Source organism: Syngnathus scovelli, chromosome 9 (assembly GCF_024217435.2).
Source record: "Syngnathus scovelli strain Florida chromosome 9, RoL_Ssco_1.2, whole genome shotgun sequence".
Lineage (NCBI taxonomy): Eukaryota > Metazoa > Chordata > Actinopteri > Syngnathiformes > Syngnathidae > Syngnathus > Syngnathus scovelli.
In genome coordinates, this window is record NC_090855.1 from 2435998 (window position 1) to 2460484 (window position 24487).

General features: G+C 42.0%; 3 protein-coding genes across 6 annotated transcripts; 2 read left to right on the forward strand and 1 right to left on the reverse strand.

Moving 5' to 3' along the window:
• The first annotated feature begins 7801 nt into the window (after nucleotides 1–7801).
• On the forward strand, nucleotides 7802–9377 carry sostdc1a (sclerostin domain containing 1a). The gene is made up of 2 exons (XM_049729701.2): nucleotides 7802–8059; nucleotides 8790–9377. Exons 1-2 carry the CDS (start codon nucleotides 7858–7860, stop codon nucleotides 9242–9244), a joined length of 657 nt encoding a protein of 218 aa, XP_049585658.1. The 5' UTR covers nucleotides 7802–7857; the 3' UTR covers nucleotides 9245–9377.
• A 1286-nt stretch (nucleotides 9378–10663) lies between these two features.
• Nucleotides 10664–24469, reverse strand: ankmy2a (ankyrin repeat and MYND domain containing 2a). 3 transcript variants are annotated; one of them, XM_049729690.2, is made up of 11 exons: nucleotides 24069–24469; nucleotides 23746–23810; nucleotides 23314–23452; nucleotides 23147–23245; nucleotides 22889–23049; nucleotides 22578–22792; nucleotides 22371–22506; nucleotides 22157–22285; nucleotides 21940–22054; nucleotides 21775–21861; nucleotides 10664–11684 (listed from the first exon to the last, which is right to left on the reverse strand). In XM_049729690.2, exons 1-10 carry the CDS (start codon nucleotides 24133–24135, stop codon nucleotides 21794–21796), a joined length of 1194 nt encoding a protein of 397 aa, XP_049585647.1. In that variant the 5' UTR covers nucleotides 24136–24469; the 3' UTR covers nucleotides 10664–11684; nucleotides 21775–21793. The 3 variants fall into 3 exon arrangements, with proteins under 3 accessions (XP_049585647.1, XP_049585648.1, XP_049585646.1); XM_049729691.2 differs by lacking the exon at nucleotides 10664–11684 and adding an exon at nucleotides 14614–15625; XM_049729689.2 differs by lacking the exon at nucleotides 10664–11684 and having other exon boundaries at nucleotides 21494–21861; nucleotides 24069–24467.
• Nucleotides 10824–21059, forward strand: crppa (CDP-L-ribitol pyrophosphorylase A). 2 transcript variants are annotated; one of them, XM_049729671.1, is made up of 10 exons: nucleotides 10824–11044; nucleotides 11534–11807; nucleotides 11887–12036; nucleotides 12856–12960; nucleotides 13174–13219; nucleotides 13292–13395; nucleotides 13969–14046; nucleotides 14151–14243; nucleotides 14412–14528; nucleotides 20656–21059. In XM_049729671.1, the coding sequence occupies exons 1-10, from the start codon at nucleotides 10824–10826 to the stop codon at nucleotides 20758–20760; spliced, it is 1293 nt and encodes a 430-aa protein (XP_049585628.1). In that variant the 3' UTR covers nucleotides 20761–21059. The 2 variants fall into 2 exon arrangements, with proteins under 2 accessions (XP_049585628.1, XP_049585627.1); XM_049729670.1 differs by having other exon boundaries at nucleotides 13174–13395.
• Nucleotides 24470–24487: the final 18 nt, after the last annotated feature.

Here is a 24487-nt window from a genome sequence, read left to right on the forward strand (position 1 = left end):
GCGCCACACGTCCTTTTGGGGCCACTTTAGTCACCGGTACACTACGCTGTGTCCCTCCGGAGGTACGCTAAGCTAAACCATTCGGGCGAGTGAAGTCACCGTTTTAGGATTTAATGGCTTCATTTGCTTTTCAAGCTTCCTCTGCTTTGTGGAAGGATCCAACAAAGCTGGCTAAAAGCTTTCAAATTAAAATACAGCACATTTTTTTCCATGATGACATCAAGCAACTTTGCTCTTTACTTGAACTTAGCCAACAAATACGTTGAATTGTAAACAACCAACAGCCCAACTGATAAATTAGCTAATAAACAGTTTAACTAGAAACCAGCAGGATAATAAACCAACCAAGCAAATAACATACCAATTACCAATTAACAACTAGCTAGATTTAACCAGATACCAGCTGAATACTAAACCAACCAAGCAAATAACATACCAGTAACCAATTAACTATCTAGTTAGCTAACTAATTAGCTAATGAACAGTTTAACTAGAAACCAGCTGGATAATAAACCAACCAAGTAAATAACATACCAATTACCAATTAACAACTAGCTAGATTTAACCAGATACCAGCTGAATACTAAACCAACCAAGCAAATAACATACCAGTAACCAATTAACTATCTAGTTAGCTAACTAATTAGCTAATGAACAGTTTAACTAGAAACCAGCTGGATAATAAACCAACCAAGCAAATAACATACCAGTTCCCAATTAACAACTAGCTAGATTTAACCAGAAACCAGCTGAATAATAAACCAACCAAGTAAATAACATACCAGTAACCAATTAACTAGCTAGCTAGCTAACTAATTAATTAACAAACTGACTAATTGTCTAAACAATCAGCCAAAAACTCACCAAACCACCAACAAACTAAACAGCAAGTAAGTCACCAACTAACACTAACTAGCCGATCAAATAACCAACGACGCCATGTTCAGAACTTCAGTAACCAATCGACCTCAGATGTTGCACAGGTGTCAAGTTGACATCTACAGGTGGTTTGACTTAAGGTCAGACCTTTTTTTTTTTTGTGGTAGCAGGTCTGCCTCTGATAAAACTGGATATACATTTCATGCTTATCACTCTTATTAGCAGATTAGCTATGATGACATCATCGTCATACACGCCGTCTAGACAAATAACCACAAAAATTTGACACTCCTCACCTTCTCACCTGCCTATCAACTTCATATACTTCATAAAAAGCAGTTTATTTCTTCACATTCTTTTTTTTACATGAGAAACCCAAAAACATTTGTGACCCCCAAAAAAATATTAAATCGCCAAATCTAGCCAATTGATTAATTGATTGAAGCGTCTGTCAATGGCGGCCTACGACGTCTATTTTTACAGCAAAGTCATTTTCCCCGGCTATATTTCTTCTCGGCCCACCAGTCAGCTCTGTTTGGGAAGCACAAATGTTTGCTTGACATTTATCCGCCTGCAAATAAACAGTACCACACCCCAACGGGCCGTGGGTTCAAGGGTTATTGTTGCTCGGTGTCAGTCAGATTTAGCTCTCGGACGCCCCCCGCCCCCTCTTGCATATTTTTTCACCCCCGCACCCACTCAAGGGACGACTTGAGCTTCGCTTCTTGCTCCGCTGTCGTTCCCAAGCATTTCCCCCTCCCGAGTCAAGCTGCGGTCCAGAACAATTCCACGCCGTTGCCCAATTAGGAGAGTCCTTTAAAAAAAGAGATGCGTGACGCATGGCTGGGACAATGGGAGGATATAGACGCATAAAAACCTGCAGTCGGGGTTAAATAGGGCATCTAACAGCATACTTTGAAGTTCAGGTGACTCAAAAAAGTTTGAAGAAAAAATCAGAGATCGTCAAGATGTTAGCATGATATAAACAACAGGTGTCAAATTCAAGGAAATAGTTTAAAAGGTTTAATTTCGAAATATTTGAATTTAATTCTTTAAGGAAATTAATTGGATGACCGCCATCAAATTAAAAGATGGAAGTCCTAGGTTGCAAATGAGCAAAGATTTCTGTCGTCGCCACATCTGCGGAAGTCGTACTCTCAGTCCGCCGGCTGTCGCCATAGCGACCGTCCGCAAAAACGGGTAAGTCCAGAGGGTGTGTTTGTTACCATGCGAGAGGAGGCGGTTTGGATGGGATAGGCCACGTTCAGTTCCAGGGTTTTCCAGAACCTCCCGTGGGCTTCATTAAAACAAAAGGAGGAGGAGGAGAGGGGTTGGACTTCCTGTTGGAAACCATGCACACATGACAGTGGCCCTGAAGGAACCCGTGTGGGTAGAAAGCCGCAGTCACGCTTTGGGACGAAAAGCATCCAAGAGCCTATTACGCTTATTCGACATCAGTGATTCTCTAACTTCTCACATCAAAAAGTATTTAGCTCTCCAAGTACCACCATTAAATGTAAGCTAATAAAAATTAGCATAGCTGCTACAGTAATTATAAGCCTTCAAACAGCTTTTATTTTATCACAGATGGAGCAGCAACATACAAGCAAAGAATAAAACAAAAGACATTTTATAGTTCAACACCAAAATATTTGCCAAACCACAAATTGTGAGTCTGCTAGCTTAAAGCTAACTGGAAACGTCAAATTTCACTTTCAAAGTGAAAAACAAAAGGCAACATTTTCAGCTATTCTGAACAATGTCATTCTCAAATGTCTTTTTTAAAGGGAAGGTCAAAAATGATTTAAAATATTTGACAAACCATAAACTGTACATCTGCTAGCTTAAAGCTAACACAACCGGAAACATCAAATTTCACTTTCAAAGTGAAAAACAAACGCCATTTTCAGCTATTCTGATAAATGTCATTCTCAAATGTCTTTTTTAAAGCGAAAGGGGAAAAAAAAAAACACATTTCGCAAAAGTCAGACTTCATTTTAAGCCCATGTGGCCCAACGCTAGCCACAACGCATTGCATCCTTTACTACCAAACAACCACAACACATTTCATCTTGTTTCCGGAGCTAAGTGCTCATAGTTAGTCTTCATTTGATGTGACACGAAGCCTCCATAAACATTCTGCATGTCATTACCATGTGACCGCGCTTAAATTAGGAAGCCGTAATGTTGTAAACAAGGTTGGGCTTTCCACAACAATACTTCTTTATTCCTTCATTCCCACTCCTTCCTGTCTCCCACAACTTTTTTATAATCCAAACTACGGTCCAACTGTCATAAAACGAGCATAAAAAGAATAACTTCATGTTCTTCCCCCCCCTTCCCATTGTCTTCAACTGCTTCCGAGCCTTAAATTATCTCCTCGTACAGATGACAGCAACTTCCAACAATGTATTCTCCATTTTTTTTTTTTTGCAATACGGCGAAGGAAAAGAGTAAGGAAGCGACGCCTGGAGCCTGACAGGAGCGTGATGTTCATCATGCAGCAGGAAACAATAGAGATTCCTGAACCCCGTGTGGGAAGATCCCACACACTTTTCCATATGAAAAGCAACTGGACGTCTCAATTTGTCTAACGTGTACTCCCGTCAAAAAAAAAAATAAAAATAAATGACAAGCAATCAGAAGTGGGAGTAGGCGGATTTTGGAATTTTTTTTTTGCCAACATCTATTAAATAAAATAAGTTGTTGTGACCTCTCACATTGTGGATTTTCACGTATTGGAAGGAATGACAAGGAATATGGAGAAAAAAAAAATAAGTGGGAGTGGGAGAATTTTGGAATTCCCTGGCAATCCTCTGCATTTTTGGGAGAGTGTAAAATCCCCCACTGTTGCTCAAACAGTACAAAAAAAAATCCTACTGGGAAATGTTGGCTTCATTAGTCGCAATCATTTTGACGCTGAATAAATAAATAACACTTTACGACTCGAATATCGTGTTGCTAATTTGATTCACATTTGCACGACTTGCATAGCACACACACAGAGAAATACGTCCATTTTTTTTTTTTACCATTTTCCAAGCTAGTCCATGTGTCAATCATTATACACAACTACAAGGATTGCTAATATGCTAATTTCCTTAGCATAAGCTAGTATGGGGGTCACATCAGGAAATAAGAATTCAATTTAATTCCAAATTCATGAGGGGGGGGGGTATCATGTGAATAAATAGATCCTTCTTGTTATTTTAAAACATTTTTTTGTGGTGGTACTTTCCAAAACAAAGAATCAATGCTCTTTGACCATCTATCAGTGATAATCGGTCCATTTTCTCTGCTAATGAAGTGTTACACAAGCAAGATGTGTTGATCTTTTGGATTCTGATTACAATCATCACACACACACACAAAAGCGTTGTGCAACAAAACCCACAACTCACTTAGGCCTCCGTACAGGATACAAAGCATCGAAAGTGATCAGAGCAACAAAAGATGGCGAGCGTAAGTAAATAAGTCGTAAATCTTCGCCACATCGGCGTAACGTTTCCCCCTGTAAACATCGGCGCTGATGGAAAAATGGACCGCATTCTTCTTGCTCTCCACAAGAAAGAAAGAAGCTTAGTCGAGGAAGGAAAAAGCCCTCTTGGGGTTTGAGAAAAAAAAAAAAAAAAAAGTAACCCGCCTTTTTTTGGATGCTTTCCTCGCCGCATCTGCTGCCTTTTTTTTCGTGACAACAATATACACACATTTACACACACACACCTCCACCCCTCCCTCGCTGATGCCAACTCTGGAGCCAGAGTTTCATGGACTTCCATAGAAAGAGAATAACAAGTGAGGAACCTCTTCAGAATGTGACAAGTCAGGAGGGGGGGGAAAGTGCTGGCATGAGTGATAGACCGCGAGCTGAACTGCTGTGTGCCTCCGGGACTCTGCAGCCCCTTCCCCACATGGCCTGTTACGGATATCATGATAGGCTGTGAGAAAACTTAGCAATAGAGAGATGAAGAAAAAAAAAAAATCAATTTTGTGGCCACTGGGAACAAAGTGTAAATGCAGCATTGGAGATTTTTCGAGGCAGGAATCGTATGAAGTACAAAACGGTTAATACGCATTTTATTTGTTTGTGTGCAAGTTCACGCCGTCGCCCTATAAACCTGCCGGCCAATTTTCTGGTCAGCGTTAGGCCTTGTGCGTACAAGCTGTGATTTGTGTACGCGGGGTCTGAAAAAAGATCCTTGTAAACGTTCCAACATGGACGCCCGAGAGAAGGCCGAAGTGAACTTAAGGCAACTTACAGTGTGTGTCATCTAAGGCGAGGTCAAGTGAGGAGCAATAACCTGGCTGACTTCTACGGCTCGATTTAGCAGAGCTTTTTTAACGGGTCGGGTTGTGGTTGGGTGGGTTGGGGAGGGGGGGGGGGGCCTCCCACGCCGCCGTCTCCCCTCATTATCAAATTCGCTCCGTGCCACAGACGACTACGCCATCTGAAGAATGGGGATCGTAAAATTTCCCCATACCATAAAATGAAACAAAGGGTTTGACTTCTTTTTTTTTTTTTTATCGTCCTTTTCGTGCAGCGGCTCGGCGTACTTTTGCCACCTCTATTTGTAAAGTTTGCGGCCGTCTGCAGTACAGCGTGCCGCTGGCTCCCGCTTCGGAAGAATTAGCTCCTCAGACATTACTGCACTATTTTTTTTTTTTTGCTGCAAACGCCACAGGCCCCATCGGGCCTCTTTCCTCCACTCTCTAATTACATTAACTGGGTCCCCAATCTGGCAACCCAGGGCTTCCAATCTGGCGGCCCGTGCCATTGACGGCTCGCCCCGGTCCAAGCGGGAGGAAATGACCTAAATGCGGGTCTACACCCAGCTGGGCAATGAAGACATGACGGATGTGGAGGGAAGGGAAGGGAGAAGAAGAAGAAAAAAAAAAGGATTTGTGGGACAACCGGCGGCTTGTGGTCGGGGTAGACAATTTGGGAGGGAAGTTGGATGCACGGGCCACCATCACCGTGACAAAACAACCAATGAGGGGCAGAGGAAGGATGAGAAGTCACGAGATCAGAAGAGCCGACCTACATTTACACGCTAGAATATTTGTTTCGTGAAATGGAGTTGACAGTCTTGTTTTTTTTTATCCTCTACGGATAATGGGTGGGGTAAAAAAAAAAAGGGAGGGGGGGGGCATTGCAAGCCTGTTCATGGGAAAGATCATCCAGGATTGGTCTCTGCGGTGTCATTATTACACTGACTTGGAAGAGATGCAAATTTTGTGCTCCAAAACTTGAAAATCAAACAAAGGCAACAACAATAAACAACTTATTTTCATGTTTGTAAGAAATCCTATTCAGCTAAGCTAGCATTAGCTAGCACTTGAGAAATCCCAAGGGTAATACAAATATTTACATATCTGCAGTCAAATGGCTGTGGAGAAAATACAGAAACTGGAATGTCATAAAGTATAACAAAAAAAAGGACAATAAATAAATAAATATGTTCTTTTTCATGTATTAGCAGTATATTTTCGCAGCCGAGGTTCTGACCTCCAATCCCGGAATGTCGTCAGTCACCAAACTATGCACGAAATCCGGAGTCTAACCCAGACCGGGTCAACTATGCCAACCGCTACACCACGAGGCCCGCGTCTTACCGGGTCCGGACCCTCTGCGGTGAAGCAGAACCCGACACCACTGGCCGCTATACACTTTGTGGACCGCCACAGAACCGCTCAGGACCCCTGGGGACAAGCCACGTGGAGGACAAGGCCAGAAGGTATGAGGAGAAACGATGAGGCAGATTAAATAATATGGATAAAACATTATGTATCATTTATATGCATACTTTACATTGGGATATTAGTTATGATGACAAATGAATATGCTAGAAAAAAGATGTTTTGGTACATTAAAGCACAGGCAACATTAATTTTACACAAATATGGTAGATTGTAGGCATAAAGAATATGAAATATGATGTAAAAAAATTGCACATTTAAAGCATATAGAACATAAATGAGGTGCGGATGGAGCAGTGACAGCAATGGGAGTTGAAAAATGTGGAATTCATTTGGCCCTTAGGAGTTCTCTGGATTTGAAGAAATATTTGGGTGGGAACATTCAGGCGAGATTGAAGAGAAAAAAATAACAATATGTACAAATATTGTATATAGCAATTCAAACTCTGCTGTTGTTTGTGTGATGCGTTCATTGCGACTATTTATCATCGGAAAACAAAGACACACTAACGCATTTTAATATAATATCATTAATTTATATAATTTATGTGTAGTGTAGTGAGTAGAGGACAGAATATTTTGTAAAACCCCGAAGACAAAACATCTTTTAAGATGCAGAATACTTAATCATTCAAAACATCACTATAAAATTTATTTGGCTTTTTTATTTATGGGCTCTTCACTCCGTCGTGAAAAATAAATGATGGTTTCCGTAATGGCCCCACGATGAGAAGTACAATATCGCCACCTTGTGGACAGAAACTGCCAAAACAACTATAAGAATAAAATAATACAATTGACCAGCAGGGGTCGCTGTTGTCGCAGAAATAAACATACGTCCCGTCATTCAGGAAAAAAAATAGAATAGATATGTAGATGGGTAGACAATAGCTATGTGGATGAATAGATGGATGCTTGCTTATTTAATTATTTTATGAACTAAATATGTCATTAAAAAAAAGTTTATCCTCACTGGACCTTTTGTACTTTTGGAACCTTTGGTTCATAGACTCACAAATTCTCAATCACTATAATAAATAATCATAAATATCATAAAAGCCATGCTAATTTACGTTAGCCTTCCCAAGGCGTTTCACAATTCATGTTAGCATTAGTGCACCTTCATTAATATTTATCAAGTCTGTCTGTTTGCTTCTAAAATTAAATCCAAGAAGTGGGTGTACTCCAAGATAGTGAAGCACCTTAAAACCCCTCCTCCGTATAAAACCAGCTGCAGCATCCTTCTCTTCATTTCTAACTCTCTCCTCCTCTTCTTCCACCATGCACCACAAGTCCTTCTCCAACTCACTGCTTTTATTTTGCATCCTGCTGAGGAGCAGCCAGGCCCTCAACAACGACGCCACCGAGCATGCGGGAAGCCTCTTCCTTCACGTCGGCCCACCCCAGGAGGATGCAAAGCCGGGAAATGTATCCCTGAACCGGGCTCGGGCCGGTGGGAGAGCGGCGGGACAGGACAGAAGAGGTAAGATGAGATGATTGAGAACCTTGACTTCTAAAATGACTAAATGGTTCAACTTTTCTTTTTCTTTTTTTTTTGCTTTTTTAAAAGAGATAATGCAAAGATTTTTTTAAAGAAGTTTTTATAACTAAGTCCTTTTAAAAAGCCAACAAAGCACCTGCTTAGGGCGCCTAGAACACTAGAGGTCGCTAAAAACAATTAGTCAACAGATAATAGTATTTTAAACTCCTAATTAATTTGATAATGCAGTACTAGCACACACCACAAGTTCTCTTACTTTAAGTAATGTGAATTTCTAATGGAATTAAAAAGGGGGAAAATAAAAATGAATTTAAAAAAAAACAATTTGAAACCCACTTGATGTCATAACATGTGGTGAAGTCACTCTCTATTCATCAAACGCTGTCACGGAAAGGGAGCCATTGTCAAGAAGGTGTGTGATGTTGTCAATGGATGCCGGCTTCAATTACAGCAGGGGACAATTTGTAGCCTGCAGCAAAATTCAGGAAAAAGGAAAACATTACTTTTGTTATAGTTAGCTGCCTGAAGAAGGCCTACTTTTTTTTTTGTGGAATCTCAACAACAAATAGTCCCAAATGTTCACATTTTCCAGCAGGCCTCGAATCTACCATGTCAGAGTTTTTATTAATGACGAAGCCATATGGGACTTAAGCAGCCAGGAGAGAGATGACTAAAGTGAGCTGTTGTCTTAAAAACTCCAATGTTCCCTCAGAGCGAAGCCAGATGGGCTGCAGAGAGCTGAGGTCCACCAAGTACATCTCAGACGGCCACTGCACCAGCATCCACCCCATTAAGGAGCTGGTGTGCGCTGGCGAGTGTCTCCCGGCTCAGATGCTTCACAACTGGATCGGCGGCGCCCGGCAGTACAAAAAATTCTGGACTCGCCATAGCGCGGCTAACAGCAGCGGCCAGGACTGGCGTTGCGTCAACGATAAAACCCGTACTCAGCGTATCCGTCTGCAGTGCCAGGACGGCAGCACTAGAACCTACAAAATCACCGTGGTTACCTCCTGTAAGTGCAAGAGGTTCTCCAGGCAGCACAATGAGTCGGGGAATAAGTTTGGGCTTCTGACGCCACCCCAGACGCTAATCCCGCACAAGTCCAAGAGCAGGAAGGTGATGGGAAAGAAGCACATGAGCCAAAATTGGCACCAGACTGCACCATGAGGAGTGGAGGCTTTGAGGCCTTGCCAATAGATTCTTTCATTATGTTTGTAAACAACAGGCAGGGCGGGATACTTACAGGTGGCAGAATGAACTAAAAAAAACAAAAAATTGGGGTTGCAATACCAGAAATTCTCCAAAAAGGCTAAGGTTATAACAAAACAAAACTCAAACAATTGTCTGCTCAAGCCTTTGCCACCTGGAAGTACACGAAAGGTCATGATGAAAAAAATCTGTGGATTATGGCGTCGCTCAAAAGGCTGGACTTGATTTATGCCAAACTGGAGGAGATCTAAGGACTTCCTTGCCATTTAAATAATGTGAACAGAAACTGTATTGAGATAAAACATGCATTGTCCCATGTAGTCATGTATTTGTGTTTTTGCTGTCCAACACCAGTAAAATAATAAGGTTGCAAAATTTCAGGAATTTGGAAACTTTTGACAATAATTCATGTGAATTCACAGGTATTTTTAAAGGATGGGAATTTTGCATGGATGTCTGCTTATGACGAAATAAAATGTTCATAAATATGATCCTTAATTCCCAGTAAATTTCCATTATTTACTATTTAAGGTTTCCAAGTTGGAATATTTCCAAGTTTCTCCATCTTAAATTCCAACTACCTGTTTAAACCACATTTGTGTATATGTCAAAATTGGACTTTTCTTTCCAATTTTGTTTTTCCTCCTACAACCGTGTGTATATAAATAATTATGTAATATATTCCATGTGGCTGTAATGCGTAGAAAAGCTTTGCCAATAAAGTTTTAAATCAGAAAATGAAAGTCGGATTGATTTTCCCAAACACACATGTAAATTACATAATGCATTTTAAACACAAAAGAACAAAGTTAAATGAGTCAAGTCCATGGTTAACTCATTAGTCAATTTAAGATTTCTACCATCTCGTGAGACTTCAGTTATGCACAATATTCCAGAATAGAGTCATTAATTATTAAAAATAATAATAATTATTATTATTATCATATAATTGTTCATATTCCAAGTCAACCAGTAAATATCATCAACCAAGACTAAAAGGTCATTTTTGACAGACAAGCGTCCAAACATCTCGCGAGATGTACGTAATTCAATGATACGACCGGAATCTCGCGAGAACATCCGCCAATCCGCTTTGTGTGTATAATGTAAAGTTCCCTGAATTCACTTAATTTTAAGCGGAAATCATACATTTTTGTTGCTACTAACTACATTTTCTAGTTTATTTATCCACAGCTCTTACTTTGTTTCTTCCAAAGTACCGGATATAGTTTTCATCCTATTGAATTCTAGGTTTGTCATTCTATGCTGATTTTATGCCAAATGGTTATTTTATTTGAATATATCAGTACTTATTACACAAAGCAAACAAATAATGATTGACACACATAAATATAGAACAAGAAGATGCATATAAAGTATCGTACTAATATTATGAGCCCCGAACTACTTTTATTTTGAATGTGTAGGGCGGAAGTAAAATATTGAGCTGAAATTCAAGCTCCACAATAATCCAAGTTAGAAATCCATCCATACCTCCTTTATCGGGAATGTTCTATCGTGATATTCCACCCAGGAAATGATGGAGGAATCGGACCGGCCCGAACATCCTGAGACTTTCCTTTCCAGCCAACCCGAGAAGAACAATCTCGGAGCGGTCACAGTTGGTGTAGATTTCCCGGTGTGTGTGGTTCTTCCTGCTGGAGGTAGCGGAGAGAGAACCGGACTGCAAACACCTAAACAGTTCTGCTTGCTACTTGGCCGACCGCTCATAAGCTACACCATTCAGGCTTTTGAGAGGTTTGCATACATTTTTAAAAAATGGGAAAGTTCGTTCGTATGTTGGTGTATTAAACGGTGCAAGTCGAGTCAGTGGTTCATAACTCACGCTAAACACTAGAATTACAAAATTTTTGCAGGAATATGACTGTTTAACGATTTAAAACAGTTTCCAGGTAATGGCTATGGCGTAGCTTTGCCAAAATATTTCCAAGAATCAAAAATTGCATGCACATTTGTGCAGACATGTTGCCATGCTGCATGTGTCTGTTATGCGACCAGCTTTAGCCCCGCCCCTATTTCTATCTGGACCAATGACGAGACCCGCTTCTGTTAGATTGACAACCAACTGCTCCCATTATAAAGTTATTATCATAAACTAATCCTGCTAATTATTTAGCTAAGATAAGGGACACATTTGAAAGGGGAATTCGATTTTAAAAAATGTCAGCCATCTCAGGATGCTGTAAAATGTCAAAAGAGATAGGTGAAAATGGGATGTCCTCGCAGGGTATCATGGATCTGCAGCATCGTGGTTGTCGTGGCCCAAGAAAACATGGACCTGATGACGGACATCGTTGGGCGCTTCCAGCACACCAAAGTTCGGGTGGTGGCGGGCGGCTGCACGCGTCACAGGTCCATTTGTAATGGAGTCATGGCTCTAAGTGAAGAAAAGGAGGGAGAGACGCAGGAGAACAAGGTTGTCATCATCCATGATGCTGTGCGGCCTTTTGTGGAGGAGGACTTCCTGTATCAAATAACCATGGCCGCCCGGGAACATGGCGTGAGTAGTTTTGTATGACCAGTGATAAATAACTAAACAGACGACAAATTAGATTCGTGTTTTCCTCTAACCGCCCCAGGCATCAGGGGCGATCCGACCGCTCGTCTCCACGGTGATCGCCACCACGTCAGAGGGCTTCCTGGACCACTCGCTGGAGCGAGCTAAGTACAGAGCCAGCGAGATGCCTCAGGCCTTCAAGTACAACATCATCCATAGAGCCTATCAGAAAGTACGTAAACTCGATAAGTGCATTTTTTTTTTTTTTTTACGGTGGGCCATATTAAAACCCCCGAGCCGTATTTTGAGCACCCCAAGACAGACTTGAGTCTCTTTGGTGGAAAATATCACATCTGGCCAAGAAAAGTGAATGCCGCCAATGATGATGTTTTCATTGTGTTCCTCTGATGACGACAGTAGGATGAAAGGCGCCAGATTAGCGAGACGCTTTGGTGAAATATCAGCAGACACACACTGTCGGCCCGAGTGTTTTCACAAGACAACGGGATGATGCACGAGCAGACATTATTTTGCTCTCTTTTGATGTGCTTTAGATCCTGTTTTGTGTTTGAGTGCTGTGTAATTTAATGCCTATTAAGTATTTGGCCACTTTCTCTTGTCTGGGTCACTTTGTAAAACTGTGAACTCGTTTCAAACTTACCAACTCACACACTTTTAAACACGATTTTTACAGCGGCGCCTCGTCTCACAAGTACCGTATTTTCCGGACTATAAGGCGCACCGGACTATAAGGCGCACCTTCAATGAATGGCCCATTTTAAAACTTTGTCCATATATAAGGCGCACCATTAATACAATCACAATATAATAACTTGAAATAGTGAAAACAATAACAATATATCAATAATGTTAATATCACATAACACATTTGGCCCACAGGCCGGAATTTGTTCCATATATAAGGCACACTGGACTATAAGGCGGCTTTTGAGAAAATTTGAGGGTTTTAGGTGCGCCTTATAGTCAGGAAAATACGGTATTCTGATTTAAAAATAAAACCAAGTGTCAATTATTTTGGTTCCCTCCTCAGTGTACCGAAGCTGACTTTGACTTTGGTACCGAGTGTCTCCATCTGGTGCTGCGGTATTGCGCCACTAACGCCAAACTCATCGAAGGCCCGCCCACGTTATGGAAGGTGACTTGCTCACATTAATTTCCAATTTAAGGATTTAATTTGATATAATTTGATAGGCTTCTTTCTATTCCTTTTTGAAGAAATATGAGTTTATTATAAAGGGGAAAATTATAATTCTTTTTTATGTTCTATTGAGTTATTTTCTGTATTTTACTTTTTTCTTTTATTTCCTTTTTTTTAATGTTCGAAATAAAACATTCATACTGAATTCAGGTCACCTACAAACGAGACTTGGCCGCTGCGGAGTCTGTCGTCAAAGGTGAGCTACGTAGTATTTTATTTTCCAAATTTCGAGAAGGCTTAATTTGGTGTACTCGTGTTGTTCTTCCAGACACGCTAACTCAATCAGCCTGCGTGATCACAGACGGATGTTCGCATGCGAGCCGGCTGGCCGACTCCCTCCACGAAGCCTTTTGTAGCCTCGAAACTCAAATAGTACGTAAATGGGATCCACCATCATGTCCGTGTCGCGGAGCATCGTGTTAACATGAGCGTCATCCGGGTGGTCCGCTAGCGAAACAACTGGGCCTGTCTGTGGTCGCACAAGTAATGAAGTGTGACTGTACGCATGCGGGAAAAGCAGATGGCCGTCACATTTACTGAACCGGACCGCACTTTTGTTTGATTAATTGTGGTACGGTCGGCCTTCGTTCCTTAGCTAGCTCATGTTACCGACAAGCTGACAGAAGTCACATGATTTAAACCAGTTGGATTAAAGTTACCGGTTCTGAAAATGACTGGACAAGAGCTGCAAAATTTTGCTTTCGGACATGCGTTTTCCATTTTAGTTGGCGTTATCCAGAAGTGAGAATGACCGTGCCAGATGTTGAGTGCTTTTAGTCCGTGTTTATTTGCCGAGGGGCGCGAAGGCGAAGGACCGCGTTTGACTGACATCTTCTCTCGTCACGCGTTTCCTTCGCCAAGGCCAAACAGAACGCAAAAGAATTAAACGGGTGATAATTCAGGTGGTGACAAAAAGAGCTTGAGATGTTTATATGTTTCTTCCAGAAGCTGAACATCATCCCAGATGTGACGGGAGACAACGTCAGGTATCTGCTCAAGACCTGGAACTTCATCCAATTTTCTGTATGTTTACATTTTTGTGTGTTCAAACAAATGTATTATTTGGCTGCTTAACACAGAACTATCACATCTGCTCTTAAAGATGTTATCTTTATTTTTTTTTCTAGATGAATGTTTCTGATTTGGCTAAAGTGGAAACCACGTTTGCAGCAGTGGAGAGAACCGGACAAACGCTTCTTCACCCAGTGGTTGTCATTTTGGTGAGGAGTTAGTTATCACAGCTTTGGTCAGATGTTAGCAATCTGAGAAAAATGCTGGTGCCATAGCGACCTCCTCGTTGCGGTTCGAATGTTTTGTCTGAAAAAATTTGATTGAAATGAAAGAGTTTGGGTACCAGAGGTGGAATACAATTTTTTTTTTTTAAACAGGTCCATGTAAGCACTCCGGACCGATGGGCGATTGAACCGACAACCTTTGCAGAGTTAGCATTAGCAGCTAAGCGCCGGAATATTCTCTTGTACGGCGTCCACGTGCAGCAGTCAAAGGTAAAAAGCTTTCATGTCTGATTTTTCCCATTGTTCCTGAGCAATGTATCTTTTTTTTTTTTAAAGAGCAGCCAAACGAAACAGCTCTTTTATACATGATTTATTTTGCTGAGTCTTTTCTAGATAGAATGCCTGTCGCTGTTTTTTATCAATGTCATTCTTAGGTCCAAAACAAATCACGTAGTCTGGTATTAAAACATAATTCAGTTTCTGAAGACAGTTTGAATTAGCAACATGAAGTTTGGTGGGTATGTTTATCATGAGGAGACCCACAAAAAGTGTCAAGAAGGAATGCAGGAATGTTTTGGTTTGAAGCAGCCATTTAAGGTTCTTGAAAAGCGAATCCATGAGATAACTCCGTAAACAAGCTGTCGAGAAAGACGTCGGTTCACTTTGACCTCAACATATGTCGTGAGAACGATCGGAAATCATGCGGTCGACCTCAGATCTCAAACTCATCGCTCGGTAATTATTACGGAATTATCGGACCGCAAGGTTCACATCAAGTTAAACCGGGACCTTTTGGGGGCGCGGGATGTTCAAAGACAGGCTTTGACAGTAGGACAAATGAGGCTGATTTGTCTTCATAAATCAAAACTGCTGCGTGACTCAAAGTGACATTTTGTTCCCCCCTCAAAAAAAAAAAAGGACAAGATGAAGAAGTTGTCTTCTCTGTGCTCACATCTGCTTTTGTAAACGCAACGGAGAAACCGAATCGATCTACAAATCTCACTGGCTGAGAAGTCGCAATGGAGACGTTTTTGCAACTGGCACCAAAGCCCACACCAAGAAGTTCTGCCCATTGGTTGATCCAACATCAGTTCTTAAACGGTTCAGTGCGGTCCATTGCTGGCGAGGTAGTTCGTCTCCTCCTATGGGGACATCTCCTGGATCCCAGATGTGATGGTGCAGGAGGGAGGGACCAGCTGCCTCCCACTCCTGCTTCCAAGCTGCTGCCAGAAGGCATCTCTGGAGATGTCCTCAGGGATGGAATTGAGCTGGAATTGTTGTGGTGTTGTGCAGGATGTCCCAGTTGTTATTTTTTGCCTTCCTGGCGAGAACGAAGGTGGCAGCCTCTCGACGAAGGTTGGCCGGCGCTATTCCCGCAAGGACAGGCAAGAGGGACACAGTGGTGGGCTTCAGGCATTCAAATTTTTTGCGTGCATTCATATTAAAAAAAAAAAAATCTGCCTTTGATTTGACAATCACGTTGGACGTTACGGTTTCCTTCTCAATTATAGAGACAAGGAAAGACATGTAGGAAAATACAGATTGGCATAAATCTCAATCTTTTATTATTTCAAAGAGATCATTTTTTCCAGAAGTCCTGGCTGTGTCCAATAATCGCAATTTTCCAGAAAGCAGAGAAGAAAACTGGTCAAGAAGATTTTGAGCTTTAAGTCCCCACTTAATACCTCTGCCAGGGTGCTTTGGTTTGTGGGTCAATTTGCAGCACACTTGCGCCTCTATCCAAAAATTAAGACATTAGTTGGCCTTGGAGGAGGTCTTACGTTCATTCTGGCCACATATTAATAATAGGGTGACGTTTGTGTTAATTTTCCGTCCAGTCTGGTTTCATATGAAAAAGACATTTTGAGAAGATGGGTTAATTTGGTAAGGACTTCCAAGATGATGATGTTTGATGGCTTTTCAAGCATCATCTAATCTCAATTTGGAGGAGTTTAAAAAAAGTTGTGATGGCACTTGGACGCCATTTTGAGAGTTTTGAGTTAAGAACTGATCGGACTTAAGAGGTATGTTTATCGTAAACCATGTCTCTCTGAGGACACTAGGCGTGAAATCCGTAAGACTCTTTCTCTGACAACAGATCCCTCACCTAAAAAGTCACACCCTGTTGTGAAAACGTGGGCGATACGTGTCACAGGATCCCTCCCCCTTTCGTTCAGTCCCTCTCGCCCTTGTCACCTTCTGAAAAGACACTTGTCAGTCCGATGTCAGACTGATGTATGGCTCTTGTAATCAACGCACTGAGAGCCCTGATGTTTACCCAAGCCCGTATTTCCTCTCCGGCCGGGAAATCCTAAACCTGAGAGGAGATTAGCCGACACGGGGGAAGGGGGGGGGAGAAAAGAGCAACGGAGAATGGAGACCAGGTCGGGTGAAAGACACTCTATTATCCCGGACCTGTTCACATCAAGGTCTGAAAGGCAGACAGGTGAAACCTGATCCAAGCCAAAGAATCTTTAAGCACCGCAACCTCGGAGTTGCTGCCTGGTTTGGGTCAAGGGAGATTAGGGACAACTGGTATCTCAGTGGTTCACTAAATCCCTGCAGTTGTCCACCATGTGTCATGGACTTCTGGCGTTCAATGGCGAGGAAGGTTTATCGAAACCGCAAACGTGTTTTTGAAGGGTATCCCCCCTCACCCCCAACCAGACCAGGATGTTGGTGTCTTGAGACGGAAGTGGTACATGAACCATGAGGAACATGTGCATGGTATCAAGATGGATCTTCCAGGCTCTTCTCTGAACGAGACATCTCCAGATGTGTGAAACCCGAGCGCCTCAAGTTGGCTCCGGGAACGGTTCATACCAGACTGTGTTTGCTCAGCTTTGATATGTCAGATTAAAAAGATGGAACTGGATTTAGGCATTAGAACAGACAAGTGGAAAATCGGGTTCCAAAAGTGGAGTGTCGTGACATTTGTGTATGTTCCTCCTCGTTGGGAAATATTTCTGACCACCCAGAGACTTTTTCCTGATGCTCCTCAGTTGTCAAGAATGCTCACCTTCCTCTTTTATTTGTATTTATAACAACCGAGAAGGGGAAAATAACATTTCCGCATGTTTGTTCAGACAAAAGCAAATGCAACCAGATGCCAATCTGTCTCGGTTTGATTGGATCTGCAGCTACGTCAACACCAAAAACCGCTAACACAACATCACGTTGCAGTGGCAATCCTGATGTTGCCACCCAACATGATTTCCATCAACTTCTAATTCCCGATATGTTTGAGAATACCTCGTCGTGAAGACACAAGTACGATAAAAGGCCAAGTAGATTGCTTTAGCGGTTAGCTACCACGGTTCACCTGTTCCTGACTCCTCGCATACCTTCCGCAGTTGAGTGTTTAGGGTGTCGTGATGTTTTAAAAGTACAGGAACTAAAAGTCAGGGTCATTTTAGAGTGTCTTTGCTTGCATTCTGAATTGTCACTTCATCCATCACACTCCTGGCCTGCATGTATGGCCTCAACTAAACATCCAGCGGTTCTGCTCCTTGTTGAGAGGTATGCCCGTCGAAGTTCATACCGCCTCGCCGTCTAGTCTGTACGTTAAACGTGATGAACGAACTGCTGAGTTTGTCGGAGTATGTCAGACAGAAACTTCAAAAGATCTTTAGTGAAAGGCTTTTTTTGAAATCAAAACTGGAATTACAGTAAATCCCGTGTCAAAATCCAGCAGACTTCTTCCATTGACATCGGACGATGAACAAGGCCGAACAAACCGACATCCTGCCAGTCAAATCTCGTACAAAGCCAACGTTTTTATTCGCCAGTGGAAATTTCCGAGCTTCATAAATGACGCGTTCAACACCAAATCGAAAGCCTCCATCCATCAGAGATTCCGATCGCCGGTTACGAGGAAGTTCCGTCTTATTCCAAATGGCACCCTCCGAAACGAGCCGCCGAGCGGGGAAGGAAAACCCCTTTTGATGGACTTGCGTACACATGGCTTTGACTATTCCGATGAAGAGCTTGAAGAGACCGATAGGGATCAGATACTGTATATATAGAACTGTCAGAGCCTGTGGAAAGTGGTTTTCCAGACGTAAATCAGCCTTGGCATTAATGCGACTGCGACTGAAGGTTTTGAATTCCTTATCTTTGTAAATCATCTCATCAAGGAATTGGCTGAGCTGCGTGTGACACGCATGAACTCTAAACCCCGTTTTTCTTTCTAAGCCTTAAACTATCCGTGGTTGCTTGGGCACGAGATGTATTTCCGGGGGGGGGGGGGGGGGGGGGTATGGCGAGGTACGGTGGGACTGAACTCAATCGGTGCGTAACTGTCCGACTGTCAAACGTAAAGATATGAAGATGTTGGATTGAATTTAAAAAGGCTTTGTAAATATAATTCCTAGGCCCCACAGTTTGGGCATCCCGCCAATAGTCTTGGTGAGCTGTTATTTAATTGGGACTCTTGGCTAGTCATGAAGGGGAAGAAGTGGGAACCCTCGGGATCTTGGGAAAGTGTCACTGGCTGACTTCCTAATTACCCAAAGAGACCTTTTCGGACTTGAAAGCGTCCATTGGTGGCATTTGAGGATAGGGGCGACCACTCGCTGTGTGGTCGACCCCCCCCACTCCGCACACAACTTTGCCTTTCAAAGAGCTGTCGCCTTGTGGCTAGCCAAAGTCGTCCATGATTGAAGTCTCATTGGTTAAAAAGTTGCAGTGTGGCGACATCAATAACAATAACAAGAGCCTTTTGCTTGTGTTTATGTATACGCCGCACATGGGAATGATTGGGAATAGTTTCGCTTTTAAACTCGTGCCCAATCTTCCATCTACAGAATATTAAAACAATGCTGTCACCTCATTTGGCAAAAATAGGCTATGCTCGGTTTCTTCAGCGAAAGATTTTTTGCGTGCTCTGTCTGTTTGCGTTGCTGCTTTGTATAAGTTAGCAGATGTTTTAAGTTATAATTACCACATTATTCATTCTGATTTAAGCTATGCAAATTTTTCTGCATCTCAATGTTGTAAAAGTCACATGTTAAGAGAAAGGACATAAAAAAAAAAAAGATTGGATTAGTCCATAATGGACATGGCAGGGGATGAGCGGAAAATGTCCTGGTGCTAAGAGTTTATTCTAACACGCATTTGCGGTTACACTCCTTCAGATTCACGCCAGTCAGTGATGACACTTCTGGCTCGGGACTCCGTGGCGGAAAGTACGGCAGTCTGGTAAAAACTGCAATCCAAATCTCGTAAAAACCAAGTGAATCTGATTTTTTTTTTATTTTTTTAAAAAGTGAATAACAGGTGAGGCGTTTAGCCTTGAGCGCTTACATCACGAGGATTTACAGAAAACTGTTTGGCTAGCGATGAAGACACGCTAATCCCACCGAGGATCACGTTCCCCCTTTATTCCACGTCAGGAGTGGTACCCCCGTCTCTCCGCCATCCACTTTGAGTCCCTTTGATGCCTCACTCGCTGTTGTTGTTTAGTAATTCTACCCTGAAGATCCCATTTTGGAGACGGACTGCTTGGTATTTATGTGCCACCGTGCAAACGACGACTTGATTCAATAACGTTTCGCTTTGAAGCTTGATTCAAAATCTGCCTGCCTATCTGAAGTGGACGGAATTGAACGCAGAGTATAAGATTCTCTGATCCTCCTTGGTGATCTTGACTTTGTTTTTTTTGTCTTCTGTCATATGCAAATGGCTCTTTAAGATGAGCGTTGATGAGAATAGCCGAAGCTAGCGGGGCTAACTGCTAGCTAGCTAATTTTTAAGCATCTCATCATTTTTAATATCTCTAAATCTCAGGGACGGAGATTCATTGTTTACAACTAAACTAACTTTTTCGGGGGGGAAAAAACCTCCTTTCCCTGATTGTGATTAAAGACTTTTTCGTGTCATTATCCACGGTCAAGCCAAATTATACGCTTCGCAATCACACCTTGTCACATGCACCTTAGTTGAAGCCTCATCTGTCCGAACCTTCAAAATAAACAAGATGTTTGGTCGAACTTTGACACTGCGCCGTTGACCGAGTAAAGTTTGTCTTCAAACTAAAATGGCTGCTTCAAAATAAAATGTGGTCAGGTTCAGAGTTCAATAAAAACCTAATGGGAAAAAAATAAATAACCTCAAAAGACTTTGGTGGCCGATTGTGTCTAGATGTGAAAATTTGAAAACAAAGCGTCTGTTTTGGTTGCGTTGTACTTGGAAAATTGTTCTCATGTGTCGGAGGAAGAAAAGAACACGCAAGGCACGCACAAACTAAAGCGGATCATTATCATTAATCAGAACAACTAATCATTACATTAGTCCAGTCATTCAATCATCACGCTAAATTGTCTAAATTGGTGCGTTCATCTATTAGTCCAATGGCTCGCGAAATTTTTATATCAACAATTTTATTTTTCTTTCCCAGGATGCCGAACGCTGGGCAAGATCTTTGTCTAAAGTGGCCGAGCTGACGTCAGCTTTGATTCGAGAGCGGAGCGAGGCTTTGGTGGGACAACTTCTACAAGCGTGACGAGGGAAAAAATCATTTTGGGTCGGCTCCACATTTAAATGGAGTGGGAAGCGCAAACTGTCACTCATCTCTTAAGCACGCCTGCACATCTTGATAGGAGTGTTTTTTCACCATGACTAATAAATTGACTTGGACATGTGGAATTGCCGGAATGTCCCTTTAATGCTCTCCAGACTAATGCTTTTCTTTCATTGTATGATGCATGTTGAAAGAAAAAAAAAATCTACATATGCTTTGTATTTTTACATTACGGTATTCTATCAACATAAAACTAAAAAATAAAGCAGTGTATGGTTATATATGGTTTATATATATTTTATTTTGTTAACATTTTTAAATAAAATTAAAATGTTTTAGATATGTTCTAAGATATTTTTAAGAGCAAATAATAGTTTATAAAAAGTAAGCATTTTAAAGTAGTTTACATATTTATAAAGATGGAATAAAAGTGAAACCGCTTATTTATTTTTTACGTATTGTCAAATTTCTAATAAACATTGTTGATAATTAAAACTTGATTTATTAGAATTTTGCCTTCTCTACAGACCTGCACTTAGTGAATTTCTAGTGAAACGCTGCTCTCTGGCAGGACTAAAATGGTCATTGCAACTATTGTTGATCGTCCGGGAAGGAACCCAACACCTTTTAAACATCTCACGGCAAAAAAAAAAAAAAAAAAGACTTAATAAATAAAAAGGAAAAATTTCAATATTCCAGAACTCACCTCACCAAGTAGACTTTCATGAACCTTAAGTCTTGTTTATTAAGTGAAACCTGACGTAACATTAATAAATGCACATACAGTATGATACTGTTATAAATATTTCACAATGTACATATTTTGTCGAGTCGTGGTTCTCCCGAGTTTGTCCCTTTTTTTGTCTCTGCTCCACTTACGACTGACTCAGAGTTTCTCACTGGACAAAATGGACGCAACGACCTCAAAATGTCCGCCGGAGCCTCAAGCGATTTCGATTTGTTGTGTTCGAGTGTCGTGTTTTGTTGCGTACACACTTGTTTGGGTGTCCTCGGTCTAGCTGTTGGTGTCCACGTTAAGCTGCTTCATGGACTCGGAGGCCTCCTCAATTGCTTCACTCTCCTCTGAAATGCAACACAAAGATTTTTATTATTATTGCGTATAATAAAACTTTGTGTCTTTTCGTGATTGACGAGACCAACCGGCGACTTGACTGCTTTGTGCTTGGTGCTGCTCTCGCTGCTCTTGAAGCTTCTTGCAGACTTTCTTGTGTGTGAACCAGTGCAACTTTTGGCACGCTTGACCACAGTAGATCACCTGGTTGACAAAAAAAAGTTCAAAAGATTAAATAAATGTCACACTAAATATTATTACCTCAATAATGTGGGATATAATCACAAGATAAAAATGAGCACTCACCATTTTACAGATGGAGCATCTTTTCTGGGCTCCTTTGTCTCCACACGTGGTGCAGAACTCTGCGTCCATGAAGCCGACTTGACCCGTGATGGCCTGCGTCAGCACTGATAGAGCTGTGGGGTCATTCCCCTGAAAGAAATCTAAATTTAAATGACTTGAAATACCATTTAATTGTGTTTCTAAAGAAGAAATCCAAATATGGTGGTGAACTCACGATGGCGACGGGGGCGATGCTGCGCACCAGCTGCTGCAGCAGCGTGGCGTCGCAGTAGGGGAACTTGCGTACGCATTCGCGGATGAACTTTTCCTGGTACACCGGGAAGCCGTCGCTTTCTCGGCCTTTCAGAAGACTACGAGGGGGGGAAACAAAAAGTTGCTTTTCAACACTGCCGAGAAAACGTAATAAATCACGGTGGCCGACCTCTTGACGAGTCCGTCCAGCTGGTCGTCGCGTTCGTTGAGGAAGGAGGCGCACTTGGCCAGCACGCAGCTGATGTAGTGCATCTTCATGGCGAGCACTTCGTTCATGTCGCGCTGCTTCATGCACTTCTCGCAGATGAGCTCCATCACTCGACGACACTTGTCCAGGGCTGAGGGCGAGGCCAGCAAAGGGTTCTCCTTCACCAACATCACCATCTGACGCCAGAAATTATGGCATGACAAGAGGCTGCCGTGTCTCGCTTCACAGCTTTAACATTGTTTGCTAAGAAGTTAATCACGCTGTCTTGTTACCTTAACTGGGTTGAGGTTGGTCGTCATGATGATCTTGTGTAAAGGTCCAGCTAGCTTAGGCGGTAATTTAGGCTCCTCCTCCAGACCCTGAACTTTGGTGTAGTAGTCAAGTCGGGCGCGAGAAAAGAAGTTGTTAATCACCGTCACGCAGTCGTGTTGACCTGGAAGACGAGAGGATTCAAATCAATTATGAAATTTTGATAATTAGAAGAAAACTTGTAACTTGAAAAAAAAAAAAAAAGGTTAGTTGGCACATACCAACAAAGGCGGCCATCTGTGCTGCGGTCCTGCCTACAGAGTTGACGACATCCGTCTCAGCCCCAGCGTCCAACATCATCCACGTGATGTCCGTCTTCCCTGTGAGCACAAACAAAAACGATTGTGGTTGGCGTGCATACATTTCGCCTTTTTAGCCATGGACCAACCTGAGAGTCCGGCGAACATGAGCGCAGTGTATCCGTGCTCGTGGTGGTTGCAGTTGACGTCGGCGCCGAGCCTCAGGAGCAGCTTGCACATGTCGGCTTTGCCCTTGTAGGCGGCGTGCATTAAAGGCGTCATGCCGTTCTGCGCCGGGGAGGAACAAGATGACAAAACATGCTTCCAACATCTGACTTTGACACGGGTATAGAGATTGAAAAAGGACGTGAAGGGTTCTTCTCCTCCTCCTTGAAGGACTCCTTGTCACATGCATATCGCTCACTGAAAATGGCCAATGTGTTCTTTTGCCACAAAATAAGCTGGAGGCTTGATTATCCAACACTACTTTGATTTCGGTCAGCAATAATGTTGCCTAATAATTGTAAACTCAAAAGATTAAGCTTATTACATCTGTGAAAAGTCTAATGAAATATTCTTACTTCGTCCAAGCAGTTGACTCTGACATCTTTGCAGCCCAGAAGTCTGGAAGCTTCTTGGACATTTCCTGCAATTCATAAAGGTGAATAATAAAAATTAAAAGTGTTGTTGGAGTTATGAAGCTAAATAAGCAAGAATGCTGTGTGGACTCGAAAGCTCCACGTATTCTACACCACTATAAACACAACCATAACTATAATTACAAACGCTACAACGTCAATAAAAAAATACAAATTAAAAGTTTATAATAGAGGATTTGGTGTGGCGTATCATACAAGCTAACTAGTGTTAGCCACATTGCATTGCATTGTGGGGGATTACTTACCTGTCGAAATAACGTCAAACAACTCTTTTTCGCTAGGGGACAAGTCTCCTTTCTTGGCCGCGCACATTTTGGCGATGTACAAAGGACGAGAGCACTTAAATAACTCGAAACGACAAGAAACGACGAACTCCTGGTTGTTTAAAAATATGAACACGGTGCCTCAGGAGATGGTCGGGCATGGGTAGCAAGACTAGCGCAGCCGTTGCTGTCAGAGAATGTACCATCGTTTATTCACAGCGGGGGGGAATACAATTAATCTGGGCGTACTATATAGCTATATAACGGACAAAAAAATTACACAAATTATAAATATTTTATCATTTAGTTTGAAAACTCCAGATATACTACACCAAGTGGTTGAAAATGTTAGTTTAAACGATTTTAATCGGATGCATGTCCCCCTGCTTTTCCGATGAACT